The sequence below is a fragment of the Lynx canadensis genome, chromosome B4 (genome assembly GCF_007474595.2).
Source record: "Lynx canadensis isolate LIC74 chromosome B4, mLynCan4.pri.v2, whole genome shotgun sequence".
NCBI lineage: Eukaryota > Metazoa > Chordata > Mammalia > Carnivora > Felidae > Lynx > Lynx canadensis.
In genome coordinates this window covers 104,784,638-104,811,334 of record NC_044309.1, presented here as the reverse complement: position 1 = coordinate 104,811,334, position 26,697 = coordinate 104,784,638, and the positions used below count along the sequence as shown (strand labels likewise).

The 26,697-nt window shown below is 36.1% G+C and overlaps 1 protein-coding gene across 2 annotated transcripts in view; it reads right to left on the bottom strand.

Annotated features, from left to right (window-relative positions):
• The window catches only part of METTL25 (methyltransferase like 25), a 150,193-nt gene that overhangs the window by 94,684 nt on the left and 28,812 nt on the right, over positions 1–26,697 (bottom strand). For both annotated transcript variants that reach the window (XR_003970482.1, XM_030323320.1), the window contains exons 4-5: positions 15,543–16,139; positions 13,005–13,152 (exon numbers count right to left, since the gene is read on the bottom strand). Coding sequence is in view for 1 of the 2 variants with exons in the window: in XM_030323320.1 (XP_030179180.1) it covers positions 13,005–13,152; positions 15,543–16,139 (745 nt within the window). In the remaining variant the exon portion in view is untranslated. The remainder of the gene's footprint in view (positions 1–13,004; positions 13,153–15,542; positions 16,140–26,697) is intronic.

Here is a 26,697-nt window from a genome sequence, read left to right as displayed (position 1 = left end):
AGGGAAGAGAAGAAAAAAATATTTTGCAGATGTAGTTAGTGAGTTATTCAACCATCATTCTTAACACCTGTCTACTTTGCCTGCCTCACCACAGAGCCTGAGAAAGTCAAATAGTCACTTTCCAGACTCCCCTGCAGCTGAAAGTTACCTTGTGAAACATATCTGCGCAAGAAGACATGAAAAAATTCTGAGAAATTTCTGGAAAAACATTTTTTTTTTACCCTCCTTGACAAAATGGGAGAATACTTGAGGAGAAAGTCTCTAACTCATGCCCACTTCTCGTGAAGACATGATGCTTGCAACGGCAGCCCTGAGAGGGAAGTAGAGATGTGAACCCAGTGCCCTGATGTCATGGAGTCTGTGAACCAACCCCAGAACTGCTACTCCTTTTGTTTATGGGAGGAAATTAATGACTTTGTTGTTTATGCCACTGTTAGGTGAACTTGCCATTATTTAAAGCCCAAAGTATTTACAACTCAGGTTCTGGCCTAGATTCTGGGTATGGTTAACCACTGTCGTCTTTCTTTCCAAGATGTGGTTCTTGAGAAGTCACATGCTTCCTACATTATAGGTAGAACTTATCTTGAAACTATCTCAATCTCCTTTCTCTCAAGGCCCATGGGGAACAAATAGAAAATGAATAGGAAAATAGAAAAAGCTAATTATGTGCTATGTGCTATAAAACCAAAAGCTAAGCAGGATATGGCTATTACAATCATGCCAACTTAATAAAATATTAATCCTAGTAAATAAAATGTCTGATACTTACATAAAAAGAGAGTTTATAGAATGTGAGAGATACATTTATCTTATAGTGAGTACCTGTATTTATTGAAACTTAACACAAAATAGAGACATTTAAGGACAGTGCTGCTCCTAAAAACAAAAGGTGAGTATGTCCACATGTACTGGGCCACTCAGAGACCCCTCATCCTTACCATATTCCAGAGAAGCAAAATAGCACCGGGTCACTTTACTTGACTGTGAACAAGCTATAGGGTACAAAACTGAAGAGAGGGAAGCAGAAATTGGGAAACTGTCTTAACCTTGTGTGAGAGAGGATAGACTTAACCAATTTCCAAACTATCTCAATCTCTGCCAAAGTCAATGTCCCTGCCCAGTTCCTAAACTTAAACTAACCAAGCTTTTCCATATTTAAGTATTGCTATTCTTAAAAAGAGGTGAGGACCAGTATTAGCCTTCAGTTCCATGCTTGGACTCTCCTCTATATCTAGGAAGAACCAGAATTTGTATATACCCTGAGCTTCCCCTATTTGCCTCATTTTATTCATACAGGATCTATATGTAAGCTTTTGTCTCAGGTTCTGGTTTCCATTCTAGTCCTCCAATAAGGACCAGAAATTACTCCAAAATTCTAACACATTAGGTTTTAGCCTCAATGCTTTTAAATTTAACAGAATCTTCCCAGAAGGCCAAATCCTCTCTATCCCAATTTCTGACTGATGCTTTAAGAGTGTGACTCTAGAGCCAGACTGAGCTAAAATTTTAACTCCTTTACTTATGAAGTGTATGATCTTTGGCAGGTTACCTAATCTCTCTGTCATTCAGTATACTCAGCTGAAAATGGACATGATAATAACAGTATTACCTTTTAGGGGTGTTACAAAGAATAATGAAAATGGAAATGACAAGATTATTACCTCACAGGAGTGTTAGGAGGCATAAAGGAGTCAATAAAAGTTAAGTACCTAGAATAGTGCTTCACATACAGTAATTAAAAGATTAGCATTCATTCACCACTCATGGGGAGTTTTACACCTGGTCAGAAACTACCACTAAGTGTCCTCAACTTTCCAACAAGATCCTCTGAAAATAGATGTCAACTCAGGTGTGACTAGAGTTTGCCTTTTGAATACCAGTGTAAGCAACTGGCTACCTTCTTTGGGGTGGATACTTCTTTCTGGGCTAGTTCCCCTAGTCTTGGTTCCACAATTTCTGGTTTATTTTCCTTTCCCCACTGTTAGGGTCCCAGTAAATCTCATGGTTGAGAACTGTAGGTCTGACAAATGTGACTCTTGGTCACATTACTGTTCTGCTCAAAAGTTTTCATTACCAAAATGGATTTTCCATCTGAGTCCTTTCCAATACTCTTTAACATTTCAATATTTCATATCAATCAGATTACCACCTAGCTAGGGAATTCATTCGTTTCCAATGAGTGATCTGCAGCACTTTAACTTAACCCACCTTGTTCACATGCTTGGAATGCTCCTCTCTCATTTTTGCCTATCTAAATCTTATGCTACAAAGCTCAACTCAAAAGTTACTACCTTCGTAAAGTTTTTTCCCTGATCACCTAACAGGAAATGATCTTTACATTCTAGCTGGAATGGTTCTTTTAACACTTATTATATTCTTTTTTCTTAGCTCTAAGAAATCAATTATAAATTGTATACCTTCATAATTAATTCATAAATCACATACGTTATTGTCTGTTGTTGCTACTATTGTTGGCTTGTGTACATTTATAGTACATAAATACAGTTACAGTCTAAAGGTACAAGTTTCACACAAAGGAGAAGCACTCATAGCAAGACCTGAGATTAGCCTGTACTAACCAGATAGGGTATCACAAAGGATATCAGAACATAGGTCCGTAAATAAAACAGAAGTCTATTTCTCTCTTGTCCTAGTTCAGAGGAAGGAAGGCAGTATACAATGTGTTATCCAGAGACCCAGATGATAGGCTCTCTGCCATCCTCAAGATTAGGTTATCAGCTTTGATATCAAGGTTACTGTTATTACTTGGCTAATAGGAAGGGTGAAAAGAAATGGGGTGCAAGTAGCTTCCTTTCACATAAGTTGCACACATTACTTTGACTCACATTCTGCTGGCTTGAACTCTGTCACATGGGAGATACTCTAACTGGGTGGCTGGGTGCCATTTGCTCTACTAAAACCAAGAAGAGTTAGAATTATTAAAAAGAAGATGACGACAATGGATGTGATTACATTCTGTTTCATATACATACTATTACATTCCCCACTCTCCTTTATACTCTCCTCTTTCCTGTGCCTTATTCATGTGTTAACATTACACACAGGCACCTGTGCATGCGCGCGCACACACACACACACACACACACACACACACACACACACACAGTGGCAGGGAATGCTAACTGCCCACCTAATACCCATTTTCTCCTTTGTCATTCACAGAGTCTTGATTTCATTTGGAGGTGCAATGTGCCCATCTAGAAGGTTATATTCCTAGCCTTTTAGAGGTAGTGTATGAGGAAAGGAAGTTCTATAAAGGATATTGCCACAGTTGGGAGAAACTCTTTCATCTTCATATTTGAACTGTAATGGCTGGAGCAGTAGCAACCATTACATAACCATAATTGAAAGGTAAAAAACTTTAGAGAGTTTGACCTCCACCTCCTTGAACCATACGAAACAATGTCAGCTACTACCTTACAGATTTTCTAGAAAGTAAGACAAAAACAAATCCTATGGCATTATGCTACAATAGTTCCATTTCCATGTATTTAGATATCTATTTATAACACTTGCCCAAAGTATTGTCACTCATATATAAAGCAATCTCAAAATATTAAACGTGTCCAAAACTTTGTCCTGAAACTTGGTCTATCCTTAGTGTTTTCTATCACGTAAGTCGTGCCATCATCTACACAGTGGCTGAAAACACACACCTGGCAATAATCCTTGACAATTCCTGCTCCTTTATCTCCCACTCTGAATAAACATAAATGTTTCTTTTTTTTCTTAATTCTTTTTTAAATGTTTATTTGTGTTTGAGAGACAGAGAGAGACAGAGTGTGAGCGGGTGAGGGGCAGAGAGAGAGGGAGACACAGAATCCGAAGCAGGCTCCAGGCTCCGAGCTGTCAGCACAGAGCCTGACTTGGGGCTCAAACTCATGAACCGTGGGACCATGACCTGAGCGAAGTCAGATGCTTAACCAACTGAGCCACCCAGGCGCCCCAAACATAAATGTTTCTAAAGTTTTCCTAATTTACGCTATTCCTACTACTGCTGCCCTAACTTTAGTCCTCAGCTTTGTGGTCTCAACTTATGAGACTGTGTCCTATGAGACTCCCTTCTGTGTGTGCCTAGCTATAGGTTTTATTATTTGTAGCCTACACCTTTTAGGGCTATGAAACCAAAGCTCCAGTTTGCCCCGGTACACAAAATTCCCTTAGCGCCTTCAGTGCTACCATTATCTTTGTGGAACCCTACATTCTCTTATATCTTGACTGGACAAATACTATGTATCTTTCCAGTATTTCAATACTTTTAAGAAATGAAATTTAACTATATTCAGCATTTTTAGTTGAATAGGGGTGGGGGCATTCAGGTTATGTCCAGCCAGACATATTTTGTGATTTAGTTTGTTTATTAAGTTTTGATCTTATATTTGGTAGATTTTATCTATGGAAATTCCAAGGGCCTGAACTTGGGAAGTATTCCCTCACAAGGATTTGATTTTGCTTCTGTAGAGAGCCAACTGAAAACTGTTTTGTCTCATTCAGGTCATGGCTTAGTATGGACTTTTCAGGTTCAGCTCCCCCACCATGCAGGAGGCCCAACATCAGTCTCTAGATCCCACTGTGATAAGCAATTGCCTCAGGACAACACTGTCTGCTACATTATGACTCCAGTTCCCTGCTCTGGTTTCAACTCCTCTTCCTCTTCTCTCCTTTTAAATGTTAGGTTTTGATTTTTCTTGATCCATAGAGATTTTCCTTATTTTTTGTTGACTCAGCAATGCTTAAAAAAATACATGTTCTAATTTAGCCAGGATCTAGCTGAACCTGTAGGAGGATTCCTCGGAAAAATCACACCCCCCACACTGCTGGAAGTCAAATACATGCTGTTTTGAAAAAAGAAACCATGCTTTATTCCTCTACATTTGTCAAACTTCCAGTATTAAAAGACCACAGTAGACAAAAAATATTTGTATAATAAAATACATATCATAGGAGGCAGAAAATAATGTCAAGTCTTTACTGAAAAGACAGCAACTCTATGTATTCTTGCAATGATGGGATTAAGTCACTCCTATTACTTTGACTAAGAAATTAGCCATACCTTTCTGTATGATACAATGCCTGTTTAATGCTGATATTAACCACCTAATACTATCATAGGAGTATACCATACACTAGATATCTGATAAATCTCTAAACATAAGATAAACTTATTTTTAAACAGTATGCTACAATTTTCAAATGATATGCTCAAGATCTTTTTTTTTTCAACTTCCAGATGCCTTTCCCCATGAAGTACTTCTAAATTTAAAGCAATTATATCAAAAGTTAATCCTCAGAGACAGTGCAGATGACTATATAGGTATCTAGCTCCCTTAAAATTCCTACTGGTGACATAAATAGGGAAACTGTAATATGAGAGGTATTATGTGACTTTGAAAATTTTCCATTTGATACAGAAATGGCACAACCAGATTGAAAGATGCCACTAAAAGACTTTCTGCAGTCCTCCTGTGGTTGAAAACAAAACAAAAGTAAACGGAGGGGGATCTATGGGAGAATCACCTTAATACCCTGTAACACATTAATTCCGGGGTGGGGGGGGGACATGAAGGCACTGACGGTAGGAGAAGACCGCCTGGCACTGGGCTCAGAGGCGGGCTGGGGAAAGACCCGAGCACACATCTGTGCCCTAACAAGAGGTGCTCCTAGGAGGCACTTCCTATGGAGGCCAGGTTAGAAGTGCTATAAAACCACCTGAGGTGACTCTCCAAGGTCCTAGATCTTTCTCCACTCCTCCTGTACTCCTAAGCCTCTGCAACGGTCACATACATTTAGAGGAAAAGTCCCTCAGACTGGGCCCAAAGGACACAGAGCACTAACACCAATTCTTTTTTTTTTTTTTTTCCCACTAACACCAATTTCTGACAGAATACATGACAGACAGATATAAATACTTCTGTGAAGCTCAACAAACACATACAAATGACCAAGTCCAGAGGCAAAGAAAAAAAAAAGTGTTTTCCTGCTTTGTGCTCAGTTTTAAGGAAAACATAAAAACTTCCTAGGAAACCCCCTAGGAGATATGTTCCTCATGCTTCATTGGTAATATCCATTCCTAAATAAATGAAATTACCATAATTAATTGAGACTGAAAGTCCTCTATTTCTGTGGTGCCCAGCTGGCTGAGTCAGAAAAGCATGTGACTTTTTATCTCAGGGTCATTTGTTCGAGCCCCATGTTGGGTATAGAAATTATTAAAAAAAAAAAAAAAGAAGAAGAAAGCCATCTATTTCTGAGGCGATAGAAGGGTACAATCTTCTTAAAGACTGATGCCTGAAAAAAATTATAATTCAGTTAGCAAGGAAAAAGAAATATGTGGATCTAGATAGGTAACCAGTAGTGTTTCCTCTAGTGCTTTTCTACCTTTACAGAAAAAACAACCGGAAGAATTTCTCCTCCGACTTCTGGGGGAAAAAATGATGTAAGTCTTTCAAGTTAATTATGACAGTAATAATCAATATGAAGACAAAATGCTGACACAATTCAAGCTTGGGAAAATATATACATTCTGTAAAGCACTGCAATAAAACTGTTTCTGGTATTTCTTGTTCTCCTAGGAACCACTGGCTCATAATGTATAAATATTTAAAAGCAGTCTTTAAAACATATGGTATAACTTCGGTATTCATAATGACTCAGAGAGCTCTGAGGTATTTTTGAAAACTGACATTCATGGCAGGCCACCTCCACGATCTACCACAGTACACTGGGTAAACATATCATGTACAACACATATTGTTTGCACAGTACGTATTATCATGAAAAGTTGCAGTGCACATACCAGACTTTCTGACTATACTACGTTGGACTATTAATAACTCAAATTTACATCCCAAAGGGCAACACTGCCCCAATTCAAACTGAAAACCAGCTGTGTAAACAAAGTGAGGGCGAGGGGCAGGTGTGTAAGATATGAAGGGAGAGACACATGACACACTTGACCATTCAGAGATATAACTCCATGGAACCTGAGTGCTAGATCTATGACAGGGAATATGCCAACTCTGTGGATGCAAACCTCATGCCCTGTAAGTTAGTTTTAATGTACTGATCGAACTGTACAGTGGTGGATTCCCATTTTAGTAAAGAATACAAGAACGATATAGCATATATTGTATATACAAAATAAGACTATATCCATATTCTATCTATCCAAATAGTTACTGCTATATAGTCCATAATAAACTGCTGTTGTCTGCCTTCACATACACACACACACAGACACACACACACACACACACCTGCTCATCAACCAAGTTAAGCTATCAGAATTTTAGTAGTATTCATAATTATCTTGCATGTTCCTTTGCTTGTCCTATATTTTTCCCCTTGATTTTGTCTCATTTCTAGCCTAGACTAGAACTAAAGAGTTCTAGCTTAGACTAGAACTCATTTCTAGACTAAAACCTGGGGAAACCAAATATAGAGGGCAGGATTTATTACATGGTATCCTGCCCTCTATATTTGGTTTCCCCAGGTTTTAGTCTAAGCTCTGTACTTCAAGGACCTTTTATGGGTTAATTAGTCTAGCACTCTGCACCCTGGACTTTGATATGCCCTCCTGGGCCCTTTTGGGGTCAGCCTTTGGTTTGGATCTGCAAATTTGCATGTGAACAGAGTTTCTAAGTCTGTGTATGGGAGAGGTCAAAATAACTGTAAATAATCTTTTGTTTTAAAGTTTATTTATTTCTTTTAAGAGAGAGAGAGAGAGAGAGAGAGAGAGAGAGAGAGAGACAGAGAGACAGAGAGCGTGCAAGAGAGAGAGCATGCACACACACACATGCATGTCCCAGGCAGGCTCCACACTGAGACAATGTTATAGCAGAATAACATTTGGGGTCTGAACCCACGAACTGTGAGATCATGACTTGAGCCAAAGTCAGGTGCTTAACCAACTGAGCCACCCAGGCGCCCCTAAATAATCTTGAATAGATTTCCACAAACCATCTTTTAGAATTCTGTATGTCTCCTACAGAACCATAACAAATATCTTGTTTTTCAAACATGCTGTTCATCAGAATTACCTATAGAGCTTCTTAAAAACATTTACATTCAAGTGCCATTCCTGGAGATTATAATTCAGCAAGTCAGAAACAGGTCCCTCGCATCTATATACTGAAAGCATCATACTTGATCCAGCTGGGCAGCCAGAATTAAGAAACACTATTATAAAACTTGCAGGAGACGGTTCATCTCTTCTTTCTTTCACTACAGCCAAGATAGGGCAAGAAAAAGGAGACAAGGGTGTGGGAAAGAGAGAAGGAATAAGTTACCTTTGCCATCTGGCTTTTGAGATGAGAAAATGTGTCAGTCCAAAGCTCGGCAAAACTGCAACGTAAATAGGATTGGGTTGCCTTTGTTACTCCTCTATGACTTATTTTTCTACATTTTTCTCCTATCTTTTGGCTTTCCACCGCTTTCCTTGACCTCCAAAACATTTGAAGGTACTCATGTTGTAATACATCTCCACCTGCTTCCTTCATATCACTCAGTCCTGTTGTTTTCTGCCTATTCTTCGCTTTCCTGACAAGTAAAACTCCCAACTTTGTTTCAGGTATGCATAAGAAATGCAAGCAGCACTAAAATACTATTAGCTTTTCCCGCTTAAGCCTAGTATTCTTTGCCTGATAATCTCAGCTAAGATAGTTTTGATAGGAAGGCCTTTCCCAGAACTGACTCTGCCTATAGGAGGGAAAATAAGTCTGTAGCTGCTGGACACAGCTGTAACAAACCTTCCCAACATTTTTTTCTTGTCTAAATCCTAGGGCCAAAAATGTCATATCAACTCAGTGAACAATGGCAACTTCCACTCTAGAGAAGGAAAGGACCCAAGAGCAATGCTTGAGATCTGTTAGATCTGTTAGATCTGAGAGACTTCCATTTCCAGAGTGTGAAAATTTGTAGGTGTTTAGTTTAATCTTCGCAGAAGATCCAAAGATTATTTTATGAATGGCTAAGTATTAAATAAATAAACTAAGAGAACCAAGGAGAGATTCTGGGGAAATGATTTGTGGGTAAACTGAAATGAGAAAACAGAGGTCTCATTCAGTCTAAAAACTACTTTTCTATCCACTGAAATGATCATTAAGATTACCATTATCACTGCCTCTGAGAAAGACACAAGGAAAAACAGGATGGGAGAAAAGACAAAGAGAAACAGTAACTATGAAAGGCAAAGAGAATGAAACGATTTTGAACACTTACCACCCCATGACTTTGTTTACTGCCTGCAATACCTTTTCCACTTCTTTGCCTGATTAACTCCTGCTGACCTTTTAAGACACAGTGGGTATTGCCACCCTGGGAACTCAACATCAGCTCCCATCCCTCCCTCAAAGACTGGGCTACATGTTATTCTGCTATAAAACACAGGTGTAATACTCTGTCTTACAGTACTTACTACATTCCTTTGAAACTAATGTTTGAGGATCAGAAAATAGAAACACTGGTGCCATATTTTGTGTTCTCCAAACTTTACATTGACCCGACCAACTGTTCATTAAATTTTGGTTTGCTGAAAGAAAAGTACCACTATTTTAAGAAAATATAACTATTTAAGACTGAATAAAAAAAAATAGCATATGAAATACCTTGGAATCATTAAAAAGAATAAGGCAACATCCTATGTGCTGATATAGAAAGATCATCATAATATGTGAAGTGAAAAAAATAAGGTAATAAACTGTTTATCTTTTGGTTCCCTAAAACATAAGAATATAGAGTGTGCACATATATGTATACATTTTCTTTCCTGGAAAAACACACAAGAAACCAAAAATATGGGTGGGGAAACTTTTATTTTCATTTTAAAAATCTTTCTATATTATTGGAACTTCGTATTCTAAATTCTAAATGATTTTTTACAAACGAAGTTACTAACAGGGACTATCTTGTTCCTAGGATTAAGGGCTTTTTTTTTTTTTTTAAATCCCTTGAGGGTGAAGATGCTCTCTCTTACATTTTAATATCATCACTGCTTAGCACAGTATGGAACATAGGGGGCATTTGATGAATGTTGAACTACACTGAACTCTGCCTGTCATTATTTGAGTCTTTTACTTCTTTCCCAAAGTACTTTTATGAGCCCCTCCCTCATCTCTCTTTATTGTACATGAAGTGCCAAGTACCATGCCTTGAAGACAGTAGCTGGCCAAGAAACATTTATTCAATCATATTATCTCCTACCAGTATGAAATACAGCCACAACTAAACTACAAATTTTGATTCAATTGTGGGTTAGTAAATAAACATCCCAAAGTGACAGAACCAGCTAAGGCGATCACTCCAGAGGGAGAATCAGGTGTGGAAAAATGGGTGTGACAGAGAATACAAAACAAAGCTGAAAAAGAGGATCTCGACGGTGGTGGGAAGTACTGAGATCAGGTCTGAGACCTGATTATACACAGCAATGGCTGCAAAGGTCCAGCAGGACCACAGACGGCAGTCCTAAGATGGCACTGCCTCAAGAGGAGAGAGGGGTCCTTAGGAAGGGGAAGGCATCTCTGAGGGCATGATGACCATAAAATGAAAGAAGCAAGAAGGCAGCTGAAATGAAGGACCTTTTTTTTTTTTTTTTTTACATTTATTTTTGAGAGACATAGTGAGACAAAGTGGGAGTGGGGAAAGGTCAGAGAGAGAAGAAGGCACAGGATCGGAAGCAGGCAGCAGCTCTGAGCTGTCAGCACAGAGCCTGACGCGGGGCTTGAACTCACAAGCTGTGAGATCATGACCTGAGCTGAAGTCAGACGCTCAACCGACTGAGCCACCCAGGCGCCCCTGAAATGAAAGATCTTATGTTGCAGGACAGCATCTCTGAATTAAAGGACACATCGAGCATCCACACCTTCCCGCAAAAAGAGCTGATTATTAAAGAAACTCCATTTCACTGTACCCTCAGAAGAGGAAGCTCTTGAATTAAGAATCAAACCTCCTCCCTACATAGAACCTTACACTATTGCTGATGCAGGAAAACATTACTCATTTAATATTTTAAAAGCTGTTAAGACTCTGATTGTATTAAAGGTAACATTCTTCATTTCTTCTAGGGAAGATGAATAAAAAGACTAAAATAATGTAAATATATGGGTATATAGTTTGGTATAAACACTTTTCTAGTTTTAGGTTCACTTCCCTCCCAATTTTTATGTTGAAAATTTTTGTACTCAGAGAAAAGTTGGAAATAATGGCATAACAAATATATATATATGCTCCATCTAAATCAAACTGTTGTTAACTTTTTGCCAATTTGCTTTCTCTCACTCTGTATATGTCTACGTATTTACAACCTTACTTGTGTGCACCTTTCCCAAAAGAGAGTTTTGAAAACACATAAAAGAATTCAAATTCTATTAACTTTTATTTCATAAAAATTTTTGTCAGTTTTAAGGATGACCTCGTCACCCAGTCAAATTTCAGTAGAATTATACAATCATAATTTTTTTACCTCTTGAACATGACTAAATGAAAACAATCAAAACTTCATATTTACCTGGGTTTTAAAACTGAGAAAAGCATAAATCCCATCCATATGCACACATATTCTTGACCTAAAAATTCTTAGCAAGTGGGTGCTAGATGTTGATAAAGACTTCATTATACTAATAGAAAAGAGAGCTGCTTAATGTTAATAGACTGAATAACCACCTAATCTGAACCAGAGGTTTTGAAACCATACCTTATGGAGAGATATAACGTATCAAGTGGATGAAACAGAGGAATTTCAGGAGCTGCTCTGGAAAGGCCAGGGGATGCAAGTCCTCCCACAATACTCTACCTTGTTCCTCAGGTACCTTCTCAGTCCAGACAGCAGTCTGAATATTGTTTTGATGCAATTGCACAGTTATGCAGACTTTTATTTTATTTTTGTTTACCTTTAATCATTTTTATTTTATTTTTTTGATTTATTTATTTTTATATTAAATATATTGTCAAATTGGCTTCCATACAACGCCCAGTGCTCATCCCAAAAGGTGCCCTCCTCAATACTCATCACCCCCCTTCCCCTGCCTCCCACCCCCCATCAACCCTCAGTTTGTTCTCAGTACTTAAGAGTCTCTTATGGTTTGCCTCCCTCCCTCTCTGTAACTTTTCCCCCCTTTTCCCTCCCCCCTGGTCTTCTGTTAAGTTTCTCAGGATCCATATATGAGTGAAAAGATATGGTATCTGTCTTTCTCTGCCTGACTCATTTCACTTAGCATAATACCCTCCAGGTTGCATCCACGTTGCTGCAAAAGGCCACATTTCATTCTTTCTCAGTGCCAAGTAGTATTTCATTGTATATATAAACCACATCTTCTTTCTCCATTCGTCAGTTGATGGACATTTAGGCTCTTTCCATAATTTGGCTATTGTTGAAAGTGCTGCTATAAACATTGGGGTACATGTGCCCCTGTACATCAGCACTCCTGTATCCCTTGGGTAAATTTCTAGCAGTGCTACTGCTGGGTCATAGGGTAGTTCTATTTTTAATTTTTGGAGGAACTTCCACACTGTTTCCCAGAGCAGCAGTTATGCAGACTTTTAAAACCAGAGTATGTTGACTCTTCAAAATACAGTAAAGAACTTTCTTCAAAAAATTATCAATATTCTTTACAAAACAGAGGCTTTGGAAATGAAAGCAAACTTTGCCACAGTACATTCATCTCAAAATAACTCAGCTTTACTATTTAAGCAAATCTATATATTACAAGTATTTTTAAACAGAAGTTCTGTAAAATTTACCACATAAAATTTTTAAATATTTACAGTTTTTAGCACTCATTAAGACCATTTTATGAACAAAAAAAAATCCTATAATATTACATGAGGTGTTGGACATCAAATTTCTTTTGCGGTAACATTAAAATTGCAAGGAAATCAGATATGCTCAAATGTTAATTCAAATGTTACTGTCAACAATAAAAAGGAGAGATACAAAGTAGCCATTATGCTCAAATAAAGAGAACTATGAGACATGGAAAACTTTGTACCTTTGTGCAGGTTTTCAAATTCTTCAGATAAGAGGTGATAGCAACAACCCACACTGCAAACTCCCTTGATTTCAGGCTGGGAAGTAAATATTCGCAGGGTATTTGGAGCAAGATCACCGCAAGTATGGAGGCCTACCATCAAACAATCCTTTAACAATGAGAAGAAAAAATAAATTTTGGCATTAAGAGGAGGGCTAAAAAAACATTTCAGGTGAAGATTTTAAATGTTCGTTAGACTACATGGAGCTTTTAAAAATGATCAAATTCTACCTAGAAAGTATTCTATGTTTTTTTTTTCATTATGAATAATTATTTCCTTTATAGGCAAAGTGTGTAAGATCTTTCATCACAACTAACATACTTTTGAGTTGACTTTCTAGTGGTTTTGATTACTTATCTGTTTGAATTTTCTCTGATCTCTTTTACAACTACTGTTTGCTTAACTATTAGCCAAATTAAAGGCTGGCCAGTCAAATGTAGCATCCATTACTAGGACAAACTTGTGATTTGAGACACATTTACACCTTTTAGTCAGTTTTTTTATTCACTTCTGTACAAACTGCCTATCAAAACTTTCAAAACGTTGTCATTAAGAATAAGTGTGTTAAGTTGGCAATTCTATTCCAACACCAAAAAAGTATATTCATTGCATAAAATGTGGCAATATTAAACTCAATAGAAAATTTTTGTTTTAAATTAATGTTATAACATGAATTTTATGTAACAGTTCTCCTATGAAATGTTCCTTCTAATTGCCCAAAGCCTAATTTAAACGTACACACATACAGAATGGGAACAAACACATATATTCACAGAGCTTAATCATTATACCAAGTTTGTTCTAACTTCCTCATCTGTAAAATAAGTATAATAATAGTCCCTACCTCAGTGGATAAAACTTAAATAAGTTAATACTGGTAAAATGACATAGTACAATCTCTAGCACACAATAAAATTCAGTAAGTGCTTTCTATTCTTATCATCATCATGATATATGTGTAAGAGAGGTATAAATCTCTCTCTTTAAAAACATTTTTTTTAATGTTTATTCATTTTTGAGAGAGAGAGATACAGCGTGAGTGAAACAGAGAGAGAGGGAGACACAGAATCTGAAGCAGACTCTGGGCTCTGAGCTGTCAGCACAGAGCCCTACGTGGGGCTCAAACTCACAAACGGTGAGATCATGACATTAGCCGAAGTCTGACAGTTAACTGGCTGAGCCACCCAGGTGCCCCTAAATCACTCTCTTTAAACTTAGCTTAGTTCTGCCTAAAGATAATACAAGAACATTTAACTTCATTCTTTACTATAGTCATCATATGATATTAGTTAATAATATTATCAAGTGGCAGACAAAAATGTGCAATCACTATTTTATCCTAATGATAAAATATTTAAATATTATATATGTTGTTATAAAGAGGAGAGGGGAGGTATTAATTAATTTGGGTTATTATGTTAATTCACTGTAGGACTCAAGAAATATTCTCCCAGTACATCTTATATTAGACAGATTCTTGTAATAGTTTGCATATAGCTTTGATCATACACTTTCAACAAGATTTTGAAAAATATAAACATATGATAATAAGCACTAAAATTTATGTATTTTGAAGTTAGTTAAAGTAATTGGGGTTGTTTATCCCTAAGAGAAAGTTAAGGTATAACTTAATTACTGATTTCATATGTAGGTAAAACAATTAATGAGAACTAACCAGTTTCCCTTATCTAGTGAAATACAAATGTTCAGGAAAAAAAATTCCTCATTCTAAAAGGACAAAACACTGGTTGACTACCAAACAAGGATTAAATAAAAATACTAGTCAGTTACCAAACAGGAATTGAAATTTACAAGGAACTCTACTATCTTTTGTTTATTCATTTCTTTAGGGAAGAATTTCTGAAAAATTTAGTAAGAATAGAGTATTACAACTTCAAAAGCTACATTGTTTTTTAAGATAATGAGGCCAAATGATTTCTAGAATCTCCTCTACTTAACATGCAATACTGCCTTTGATTAAGATATTTTGTCTCTCAATTACATGATCTGAATTATAGTTTAGAAAAAGTTCAATTCATTTAAAAAATACTCAAGCTACTCTTGCTCAAGAAAATTGCATTATTTGGTTACCAAGGTTAATGTTAAACATAATATTACCCTAGCTACCCTTTTACTGCAAATTTAAATTAAAATGTTAAGAGTTTTCTTGGGCTGGAATTTTGAAAATCCCTACATTGCATAATAAAACTTATCTTGCTAGCTTTTGTGCTAGTACTTCTGTTTGATTTAGAAGGCTTGAAATGAGTGGAGGGCACTCTATTCTGGAAAACTGTTAATTGTCTGATTGTCAGATTTTATACTCTTGGCAGATTTTACAGCTATAGGAATCATGAAAAACTGCATATAATTTTATTTTCTTGGTCCTTTAGATTGATGTAATCAAATAAGATATGTAGGTTAAGCTACTATTAAAATTTAACTCTATGTCTTAAGAGTATTTTTGTAAATTAAATTAAGGAATTCAAAAGTGAAATCACCTCCAGGTCTTTAATAATATCATGCAGTTCTGAATCAGCAGTGATAAAAGACGTTAAAGGTGAGTATATATTTGATTCATTTGACTTTGATATCATTTTTCTTCTCTCTTTATTTGCTTCAGACATATTTCTCTTAGATGTTTGCAATGAAGTAGGTTCTACAGCATTAATAGGCAAAAGGTCTATAAGAGAAAAGGCATTTTCAAAACACAAATTTTCTTCTCGATGTGAATACACATGTAGGTTTTCCATTTGTGTTCTAATGTTAGAAATTACAGAATCCGAAAAATCTGGCAAAAAATCCGAGGTAGACATCTTTCCTTGATTTGCAGGACTGTTGTTACATATTCCCTCAATATCTACTTTATATTTAATTTCATCTTGCACTTTTCTTTCTTTTGCCATTTTTAATGCCAGTCCATTGCCATCTAATTTTGACCGAGTATGATAGACTTTCCAATGTTTCTTCAATTTCCTGTTTCTCTCCTTAGCTCCATGAGTATTGGTATTTGAGGAATCAATTCCATAAACTTTTAAGCCATACTTCAAGGACAAAAAAGAGCTTAGGTAGCCTTTTCCAGAACCCAGGTCAATTACCTAAAGTAAGAAAAAAGAATGAATAGGAAGTATTTTAGTCAGATAAGAATAGAAAACATTCTCAATATCTTTTTTAAAAACAAATAAAGAAATGGTTGTATAATTTATACAACCTGTTATGTTTATATTTTATTTTAATTCTTTGATTCCTATTAAAAACCAACCACTTTCGTCAATTTTATTCAACATTTTAAAAGAGGTTCTAGGTTGTATAATACGTCAAGGAAAAGATGTAAAAGACCTAATGGGAAATAAAACTGTCACTCTTCATAGAGGACATGATTGTCTACAGAAGGTCTACAGGAATATACAAAAAGCTAACAAAACTAGAAAGTGAATTTAGCAATGTATCTGGATACAGGATCATTAGAAATTAATAATGAACCATCAAAACATATATAATAGCAAAGAACAATTAGATAATAAAATTTAAAACAAATTGAATTAAAATAGCATAAAAATAGAATATCTAGGAATAAATTTAACAAAGGTTCTGAAATAGCTATTCACTGAAAACTATAAAAGCAGAGAAAAAAATTGAAAGATCTAAATAAAGATATATCATTCATGAAATGAATGTTCATGAAATGGCAGACTCAAAATGAAGATGTCAATTCCCCGAAAATGACTTACATATTCAACAAAAATCCTAATCAAAATCCCAGCAGATTTCTTAAAAAAAAAAAAAAATCACAAGTTGATATTATAGTTTATATGAAAAGGCAGAGTACCTAGTATAACCAAAACAATTTTGAAAAAAAAAAAAAAATAAGGTTGGAAGATTACCCTGATTCAGGAAATAATATAACACTATAGTAATCAAAAACAGAAATAGACTCACACTTACATAATCAACTAATTTTTGACAAAATGGCTAAGGTAATTCAATAGAGAAGATAATGTTTTCAACAAATGGTGCTGGTATAATGGATGTATGTCTGGGGGAAAAATGCCTGTCACACAGCAAACACAAAAATTAATTAAAAGTGGATCACAAATCAGGAGCACCTGGGTGGCTTAGTCGGTTAAGCATCCAACTTTAGCTCAGGTCATGATCTCATGGTCTGTGGGACCAAGCCCCTTGTTGGGCCTGCTGACAGCTTGGAGCCTGGAGCCAGCTTCGGATTCTGTGTCTCTCTCTGCCCCTCCCCAGCTCACGCTCTGTCTCTCTCAAAAATAAATAAACATTAAAAAAAAAAGTGGATCACAAATGTAAATGTGATAGTAAAAACTATTAGATTCTGGAAAAAAACATGAGAAAATCTTTGTGACACTTGGCAAAGTTTTCTTATGTAGGACATAAAAAGTATGAACTACAAAAGAACTAATTGAAAAAATGGACTTTATGAAAATAAAAATTTTGCTATTAAAAATATGGTTAAAAATATTTGCAAATATATATTTGACAAATTATATATCCAGAATATATAAAATATATAATAAATATAAATAAATATAATATAAATAATAATATATAAATATATAAAAATTAAAATATATAATAAATACAAATAAATATAAATATAAAATAAAAAATATATATTACAACTCAATAATAAGACAAGCAAACAACTTACAATTGGCTAAATATTTGAATGCACACTTCATTAAGGAAGACATACAAATGGCCAATAGGAAAAGATGCCTACTATCACTAGTCATCACGGAAATGCAAACTAAAATCATAACGAGATGCACATAAATGTCAAGTGGTACAGGCACTCTAGAAAACACTGGCAGCTTATAAAGTTCAAACTTACACTTAGCTTACAACCTACAAATCCCATTCCAGGCTATTTGCCCAAGACAAATGAAGACATGTCCACACAAAATCTTGTATGTGAATATTCATAGCAGCTAAAAAAAAATGGTAACATCTAAAATATCCATCAACTTGTAAATGGCAAAACAAATTGTAGTATATTCATACTATGGCATAAAGGAAAAAACAAGAGTAAATACAACATTGATGACTCTTAAAAGCTGTGAACTAAAGGAAACAAGTCAAAAACAAGTTCTCATTCTATTTGATTCCATCTACACGATGTTCTAGAAAATTCAATACTACCAGCAGAGCAGGGGTGCTCAGCTTGCTCAGTTGGTAGAGCAGGTGACTCTTGATCTTGGGGCCATGAATTTGGGCCCCACGTTGGGGGTAGAATTTACTTAAAAAAAGAAAAACAAAACAAACAAACAAAAACAACTACAAGCAGTTCAATAGTTACCTGAGAATGGAGAAAGAAATATTTTGTGAAAGGGAATGAGGAAACTTTTTATGGTGACAAATATTTTTTATTATGATGGTGGTTACACAACTGCAGACACTTACTAAATTAATCAAAATGTACACCTAGAATTGGTGAATATGTAAATTATACCTAAATAATGCTAAAAATAAGAGAAATATTACCAAGATTATTATTGTACTGCCATGTCATTTCATAAGAAATAAGTGGACAATTATAGGAATACTCTCTTAAGAAATATCTACTCTTATTATGTCTATCCTAAAATCAGTTAAAACCTGGTATAAGTCACTCAAGAAAACACTCTTATACTTGAAGTAATGCCAATAATTAAGTCCTCAAAAAATTTAGGATCTTGCAATTCAAATGAACACTCCAATGAGTTACTCATATGTAACACTCCAATAAATAATTCCCATAAATAAGCTTATACCCCTTTTGATGTTCATCTCTGGGCTAGATATTATGGGAAATACATAAGCATTATACATCTTGATCTTAAGGAATTACAACCTAACTAAAGATACAATACATATCATAAATATAAGGGCTATGCAGTAGAAACTCTATTAGTTTCTCCATATCTGAATCTCCAGTGAAAGCGAAGCTCTCCATTCCTTTCCTTCCATGAAGCACACTGATGCTGATGACAAGCTTAAAGTTAGCAAACAGTAAGTTGTTGCTAGCATCAGCACATTTGTTCCTACCAATGTAGATGTTTTCTTAACAAGAGATAATTGAGTTTGCTCCTTAATCTGTTTATGGCCAATTTCACTTGTGAATCAAGATATTTGTAATTCCTCTGGTTGTAAGATGGCTCTAGAAAGTCTAAGAATCATGTGTTCACAACAGAACATCTAAAAACCTTTTCAGTAATGGGCAAATTTTCCTAGAAAATCTGTCAGCTGACTCACACTTCTTTCTATTTTATTAATCCAAGTAGACTTTTATCTCCCTCCAAATTGGTCTTTTAGTAGCAACATGTAGTGTCAGCAATACAATGAAAACCTCTGTGGAATTAAGTAACATGCCGTGCAACTTTTTGCCTTCAAACTATGTGATCTGAATAGCAAAATCTCCACCATCCTGATCTTCTATCCCTTACCCACAATAGTCATTTCCTTCCTGGGTCAACTTACGGGTTTGAAAATAAATGATTCTGCAGTCCAATGCCTGGTGGGAGGTATCTTCCTAGTCTCCTAATTCTGTTTAGTATGGTACTATACTTCATATAGAAGAGTTATACTTTGTTGTCTGACCTAGAGATCTAACTACCATTCTAGGCTAACGAACCTAAAATTTATAAATCCAGTATGAAATTCTTCCATGAACTTCATACTCATATATCTAACAGTCTACCAAACATTTCCACTTGAATATCTAATAAGAATTTCAAATTTAATGTGTTCAGAATGAAGTTCTTGATATTCTCTGTAAAACCTGCCTTTCCCATAATATTCTCTATTATAGTTAATGATATCTCCGTACATATTTGCAGGTGGAGATTAGGACTCCTTTCTTTCTCTTATACTCTCCATATGAAATGTGAGCAAATCTATAATCTCAGCAACTGCACCCTGAGCCTGGCTTACTGCAACAACCTCCCCATAGTCTCCCTGCGCCCATCTTTCCCTCAAGTCTATCTGACCATACCTCTCCTCTTAGCAAAATCTCTCATTGACTTTAATCTTATCTCTTACTAATCTCCTTTGTTACTGGGATTTTTGCCTTAACTCAAAGCTCTTCTCATGCTCAGATAGGAGCCAATTTCTGAAAGAACTAGCCTGAATGTCTATAAAGACTATGGTTAAAAAGTGCAAAGACAGTGCTCAACACAGCAACCAGAGTGATTCAGTGTGTCCAATGGTTTCCCATCTCATTCAGGATAAAAGCCCAAAATATCACAATGGCCTCTGAGACTATAACTTCATGACCTGCCTTCTACCACTCCAACCTCAGCTCCTACTGCTTTGCCCCTGCTCTCTCCAATGGAGTTTATCTGGCTTACTGGCTGTTTTAAGAAGACACTAGGCATAGTCTTACTGTAGGATCATTGAGCATGTTATTGCTTCTCCCTGAAAAGCTTTTTCGTCCAGGTATTCTAATGGATAACACTTTTACCTAGCAAGAGAGGTCTTAATTCAAATGAGTTTACAATGTGTTACTTGTTCCTCCCTTCCTAATCAAAAACTTTAATTCCCATCTCTGAATCAGCTACTTCCTTTATTTTTATTTATTTGTTTCTCTTTAAAGTGTATCAACATATACAAAAAATATACTTATGATCATTTTTTTATCTATCTCTCCTCATTAGAATATAAATGCCATAAAGGCAAAGATATTTTTTGTTTTTTCACTACTGCATCCTCAGTATCTATAACAGTGCCTGACACATGGTAGGAACTAATGAAATATCTGTGAAATGAATGCATGCACACAGGTATGAATGAATGAACATATTCTGGAAACAAAAGTTAAGAAGCCTTGGTAATGTTAGTGAGAGGCAAAGGTTTCTGGCATGTAGGCAGCAATATAGTTGAATCAAAAATGAATTCCGTTTGTCCTCTTCTCTGGTGTCTGTGGTCACTAGTAAAGTTAAGAATTTCAGAATCTGGGTTTCTATCTATCCCCATGAAATCTGTACCTATTAAATCAGCATTTTAAAAGTAAAAGCTGTACATATATAATACAGATCTTAAACTTCATTATTGTGAGAATCAAGTACTGCTATAAAGTGATATCAAGAGAAAGCCTTTGTAAGTCTGTATTTTAGGTTATTTCATTCACTAAGAATAAGCCTCACTGCTATAATAAAGTCTCCTTAAAGCAGGCCTAACATGATACATTAAAGTATTTCAAAATTTTTTCTCCGCACTTTAGAAATAAAATACTGTGCTGGAGGTGGAGTTAAGATGGTGGAGCAGTATGGAGACCCTGAACTCGTCTCATCCCTGAAACGCAGGTAGATCAGCACCAAACTATTTTGAATACCTGGGAAACTGATCTGAGGATGAACACAACAATCTGTATAACTTAAGCCATAGAACTCACAAGGTATACGGAGCAGAGAGGTGAACTGGGGGAGAGAAAAGCTGTGGAGGGTATGGAGCCATTTTCACAGAAAGAGGACACAAACAGAAAGAGAAAGGGGGAGAGTGGAGGGCATCTGGAGATTGCAGGAAAAACATTCCCTTGAAAGTAGCTGAAGAGAAAGAGAAAGAGTGAAAACACTTGCAGGGGACTAAACAAGAAATTTGTTCCCCAAAACCACTGAAGGGAAGAAAGGAGAGGGTTTCAATACCACCAGGATTCTATAAACAGTGGAGCACACAGTCTAAGGGTTTGGAGATCACTGTCTGGTGGCACTCTGGTGAGGAAGTAGGGTGAATCCTCAGAAGCAGGCAATGCAGGCTGAGGGGTTCATGTGCCACATGGGGAGAAGTGGTTCCCCTCCTTGGAGAGCATTTGGTAGAGGTCATACAGCCTCCCCACAGCCAAAGGTCCCAGCAGACCCCCAGAGAGCAGTGTTTGCTGGCATTGGGACAAAGATGCCAGGCAGCAGTGAGACCTGGGGCCGCCTGTGTGTTGTGATTTGCCATAATCTCTGAATGACCACACAAACATTTTCTGGGGCAAGCCGGCACCCGGCCATTGCTCAGTAAGACCCTCCCACAGAGAGTCGGTGCAGATCCGTCACCAGGGTCTATGAAGTGCGGGGTTTTGAAACACAAACCCACCTGAGACAAAACTCTGGAGCTGGAAAGAGGTGCCAGACAGCTTGGACATGGACAAGGTAGAGGCAGGGAGTGGATAGAGGCCTGAGACAAAGGAGGGGTGCTTGATCGTAGGTCAGTGGGAGTGTGAAGTTCCTGTGTCAGAGACTAGGGAGCTGGGTAAAACCATTTCCACCTGCCGTGTGCACGTGCACACACAATGATCCACCCCAGTAAGCTAAACAGTGCCACCTACCACCTACTGGAGAACGGTCATTATACCAAGCCCCATCCAATTGTGCCCTCCAAGCATGTCCCCCAAAAGATGGGGGGGGGGTCACTCCATGTGCTGCTTAGTGGATGGACTATAGAGAGCTTCATAGTTTCAGTTCTAGGGGAAAGTGGCTGTAACTTCATTCAGGTTTCATTCTCTTTGATGGTTCATTTATTTGTTCATTTTCTTTTGTTCTGTTTTTGCTTATATTGTTTTCTTTCTTCTCTCTTTTCTTTCTCTTTCTTGGATACAGAAAGAGAAAAAATTATTTTTTACTTTATTTTTTATTTAAAAATTTTTGTATTCTAATTAATTTTATTTTTATTCTATTTTATTCTATTTTTTAATTTAAAAAATTTTTCTTACCTTTTCCCCCCGCTTTTCCTTGTTTTCTATCAAGCTTCTTTCAACAAGTAGAATGAAACACACCTAGGATCTAGCTTCCTTTGTTTGATCTTTGATTTGTTTTTTATTTTTAATATTTAATATTTTATTTTATTATTATATTCTCTTCCTCCAAAATGACAAAATGAAGGAATTCACTCCAAAAGAAAGAATAGGAAATGACAGCCAGAGACTTAATCAACACAGACATAAATAATATGTCTGAACTAGAATTTAGAGCCATGATAGTAAGAATACTAGCTGGGGGTGAGAAAAAGCATAGAAGACACTAGAAAATCCATATCTGTGGAAGTAAAAGAAATAACACCTAGTCAGACGGAAATTAAAAATGCTATAACTGTGATGCAATCTCGAATGGATGCCACAATGCCAAAGATGTGCAAAGCAGAGCAGCAAATCAGCAATACTGAAGATAAAATTATGGAGAATAATGAAGCAGGGAAAAAAGGGAAACAAAGGCAAAAAGAACATGATACAGACTTAGAGAACTCACTGATTTATCAAGAAGGAATAACATCCAAATCATAGGAGACCCAGAAGATGAAGAGAAAGAAAAGGGACATAAGGTTTATGTGAACAAATTATAAAGGAAAACCTTCCTAATCTAGGGAAGGACACAGACATCAAAATCCAAGAAGCACAGGGAACTCCCATCAGATTCCACAAAAACCGACCATCACCAAGACATATCATAGTCAAATTCACAAATACACAAACAAGGAAAAAATTATGAAAGGAGCAAGACAAAAAAGTCCTTAATCTATAAGGGAAGACAGACCAGGTTCACAGCAGACCTATTTACAGAAGCTTGGCGAGCCAGAAAGGAGTGGCAGAATATATTCAACATCCTGAACTGGAAAAATTTGCAGCCAAGAATTCATTATCCAGCAAGGCTGTCATTCAAAATAGAACGAGAGATAAAGATTTTCCCAAACAAAAGCTAAAGGAGTTCGTGACCACTAGTCCAACACTGTAAGAAATTTTAAGGGGGATTCTTTGAGTGGAGAAAAGACAAAAACAAACAAAAAAAAAGAACAAAAGCAACAAAGACCAGAAAGGACCAGAGAACATCACCAAAAACAACAACTCTACAGGTAACACAATGGCACTAAATGCATATCTTTCCGTACTCACTGTAAGTGTCAATGGACTACACGCTTCAATCAAAAGCCATAGAGTAATCAGAATGGATAAGAAAACAAGATCCATCCATATGCTGCTAACAAGAGACTCATTTTAGATCTAAAGACACCTGCAGATTGAAAATATAGGTATGGAGAACCATCTATCATGCTACTCATTGTCAAAGGAAATCTGGAGGAGCCATACTTATATCAGACAAACTAGATTTTAAAAAAAAGACCATAACAAGAGGTGAAGCAGGTAATATATCGTAATTATATATATATATATATATATATATATATATATATATATATATATATCGTAATTAAGGGGCTTATCCACTAAGAAAATGTTACAATTGTAAACATTTATGACCTCAATATGGCAACACTGAAATATATAAATCAATTAATCACAAACAAAGAAACTCATTGATAATAATACCATAATCGTCGGGGACTTCAATCCCACTTACAGCAATGGAAAGATCAGCAAAGCAGAAAATCAACAAAGAAACAATGGTTTTGAATGACATACTGGACTGGATGGACTTAAAAGATATATTCAGAACATTTCATCCTAAAGCAGCAGAATACACATTCTTCTCGAGTGCACATGGCACATTCTCCAGAACAGATCACATACTGGGTTACAAAATTAGCCCTCAACAAGTACAAACAAGTACACACATGCAGTGTGTATTTTCAGACCACAATGCTATAAAACTTGAAATCAACCACAAGAAAAAACTTGGAAAAACCATGAATACTTAGACATTAAAGAAGATCCTACTAAAGAATGAATGGGCTAAGTCAAGAAATTAAAGAGAAAGTTAAAAAGTACATGGCAGCCAATGAAAATAAAAACACAATAGTCCAAAACCTCTGAGTTGTGGCAAAGGTGGTCCTAAAAGCGAAGTATATAGCAATCCAGGCCTTCCTAAAGAAGGAAGAGAGGTCACAAATACACAACCTAACCTTACACCTAAAAGAGATGGAAAGAACAGCAAATAAGCCCAAAACCAGCGAAGACGGGAAATAATAAAGATTAGAACAAAAATCAATAATACAGAAATCAAAAAACAAAAACAAAAAATAATAGAACACATCAATGAAACTAGGAACTGGTTCTTTCAAAGAATTAACAAAATTGATAAATCCCTAACCAGACTGATCAAAAAGAAAAAGGAAAGGACCCAAATAAATAAAATCACAAAAGAGAAGAGATCACAACCAACACCACAGAAATATAAACAATAAGAGAATATTATGAGCAATTATATGCCGATAAATTGGGCAATTTTAACCAGTAAAGCAATTGAATCAGTAATCAAAAATTTCCCAACAAACAAGAGTCCAGGGAGAGATGGCGTTCTGGGGGAATTCTACGAAATATTTTAGGAAGAGTTAACACGTATTTCTTTAAAGTTGTTCCAAAAAACAGAAATGGAAGGAACACTTCTAAACTCATTCTACAAAGCCAGCATTACCTTGATTCCAAAACCAGACACTAAAAAGGAGAACCCACTAAAAAGGAGAACTACAGACAAATTTTCTTGATGAACATGAATGCAAAAATTCTCAACTAGCCAATCGGATCCAACAATACATTAAAAGAATTATTCACCATGATCAAGTGGGATTTATTCCTGGGATGCAGGGCTCGTTCAATATCAACAAATCAATGTTATACATCATATTAATAAAACAAAGGATAAAAACCACATGACCCTCTCAATAGATGCAGAGAAAGCATTTGACAAAATACAGCATCCTTTCTTGATAAAAACCCTCAAAAAAGTAGGGATAGAAGAAACATACCTCAACATCATGAAGGCCATATACGAAAGACCCACAGCTAATATCAACCACAATAGGGAAAACTGAGATCTATCCCTATAGGGTCACGAACATGACAGGGATGTCTACCCTCACCACTGTTATTCAACATAGTGTTGGAAGTCCTAGCCGCAGCAATCAGACAACAAAAAGAAATAAAAAGCATCCATATCAGCAAGGTAGATGTCCAACTTTCATTCTTCACAGACAACATGATACTCTATGTGGAAAATCCAAAAGACTACACCCAAAAACTGCTAGAACTGATACATGAATTCATCAATGTTGCAGGTTATAAAATCAATGTACAGGTATCAGTTGCATTTCTATACACCAATAATGAAGCAACAGAAAGAGATATCCAGAAATTGATCCCATTTACAATTGCACCAAAAACCATAAAATACCTAGGATAAACCTAACCAAAGAGGTGAAAAATCTATACACTGAAAACTATAGAGAGCTAATGAAAGAAATTGAAAAAGACACAAAAAATGGAAAAACATTCCATGTTCATGAATTGGAAGAACAAATATTGTTAAAATGTCAATACTACTCAAAGCAATCTACATATTCAATGCAATCCCTATCAAAATAACACCAGAATTCTTCACAGAGCTAGAACAATTCTAAAATTTGTATGGAACCAGAAAAGACCCTGAATACCCAAAGTAATGTTGATGAAGAAAACGAAAGCTGGAGGCATTACAATTCTGTAATGCTTACAATTCTGTAAGCTGTATTACAAAGCTGTAATCATCAGGACAGTATGGTACTGGCACAACAATAGTCACAAAGATCAATGGAACAGAACAGAGAACCCAGAAATGGACCCACAAACGTATGGCCAACTAATCTTTGACAAAGCAAGCAAGAATATTCAATGGAAAAAAGACAGTCTCTTCAGCAAATGGTGCTGGGAAAACTGGACAGTGACATGTAGAATAAACCTGGACC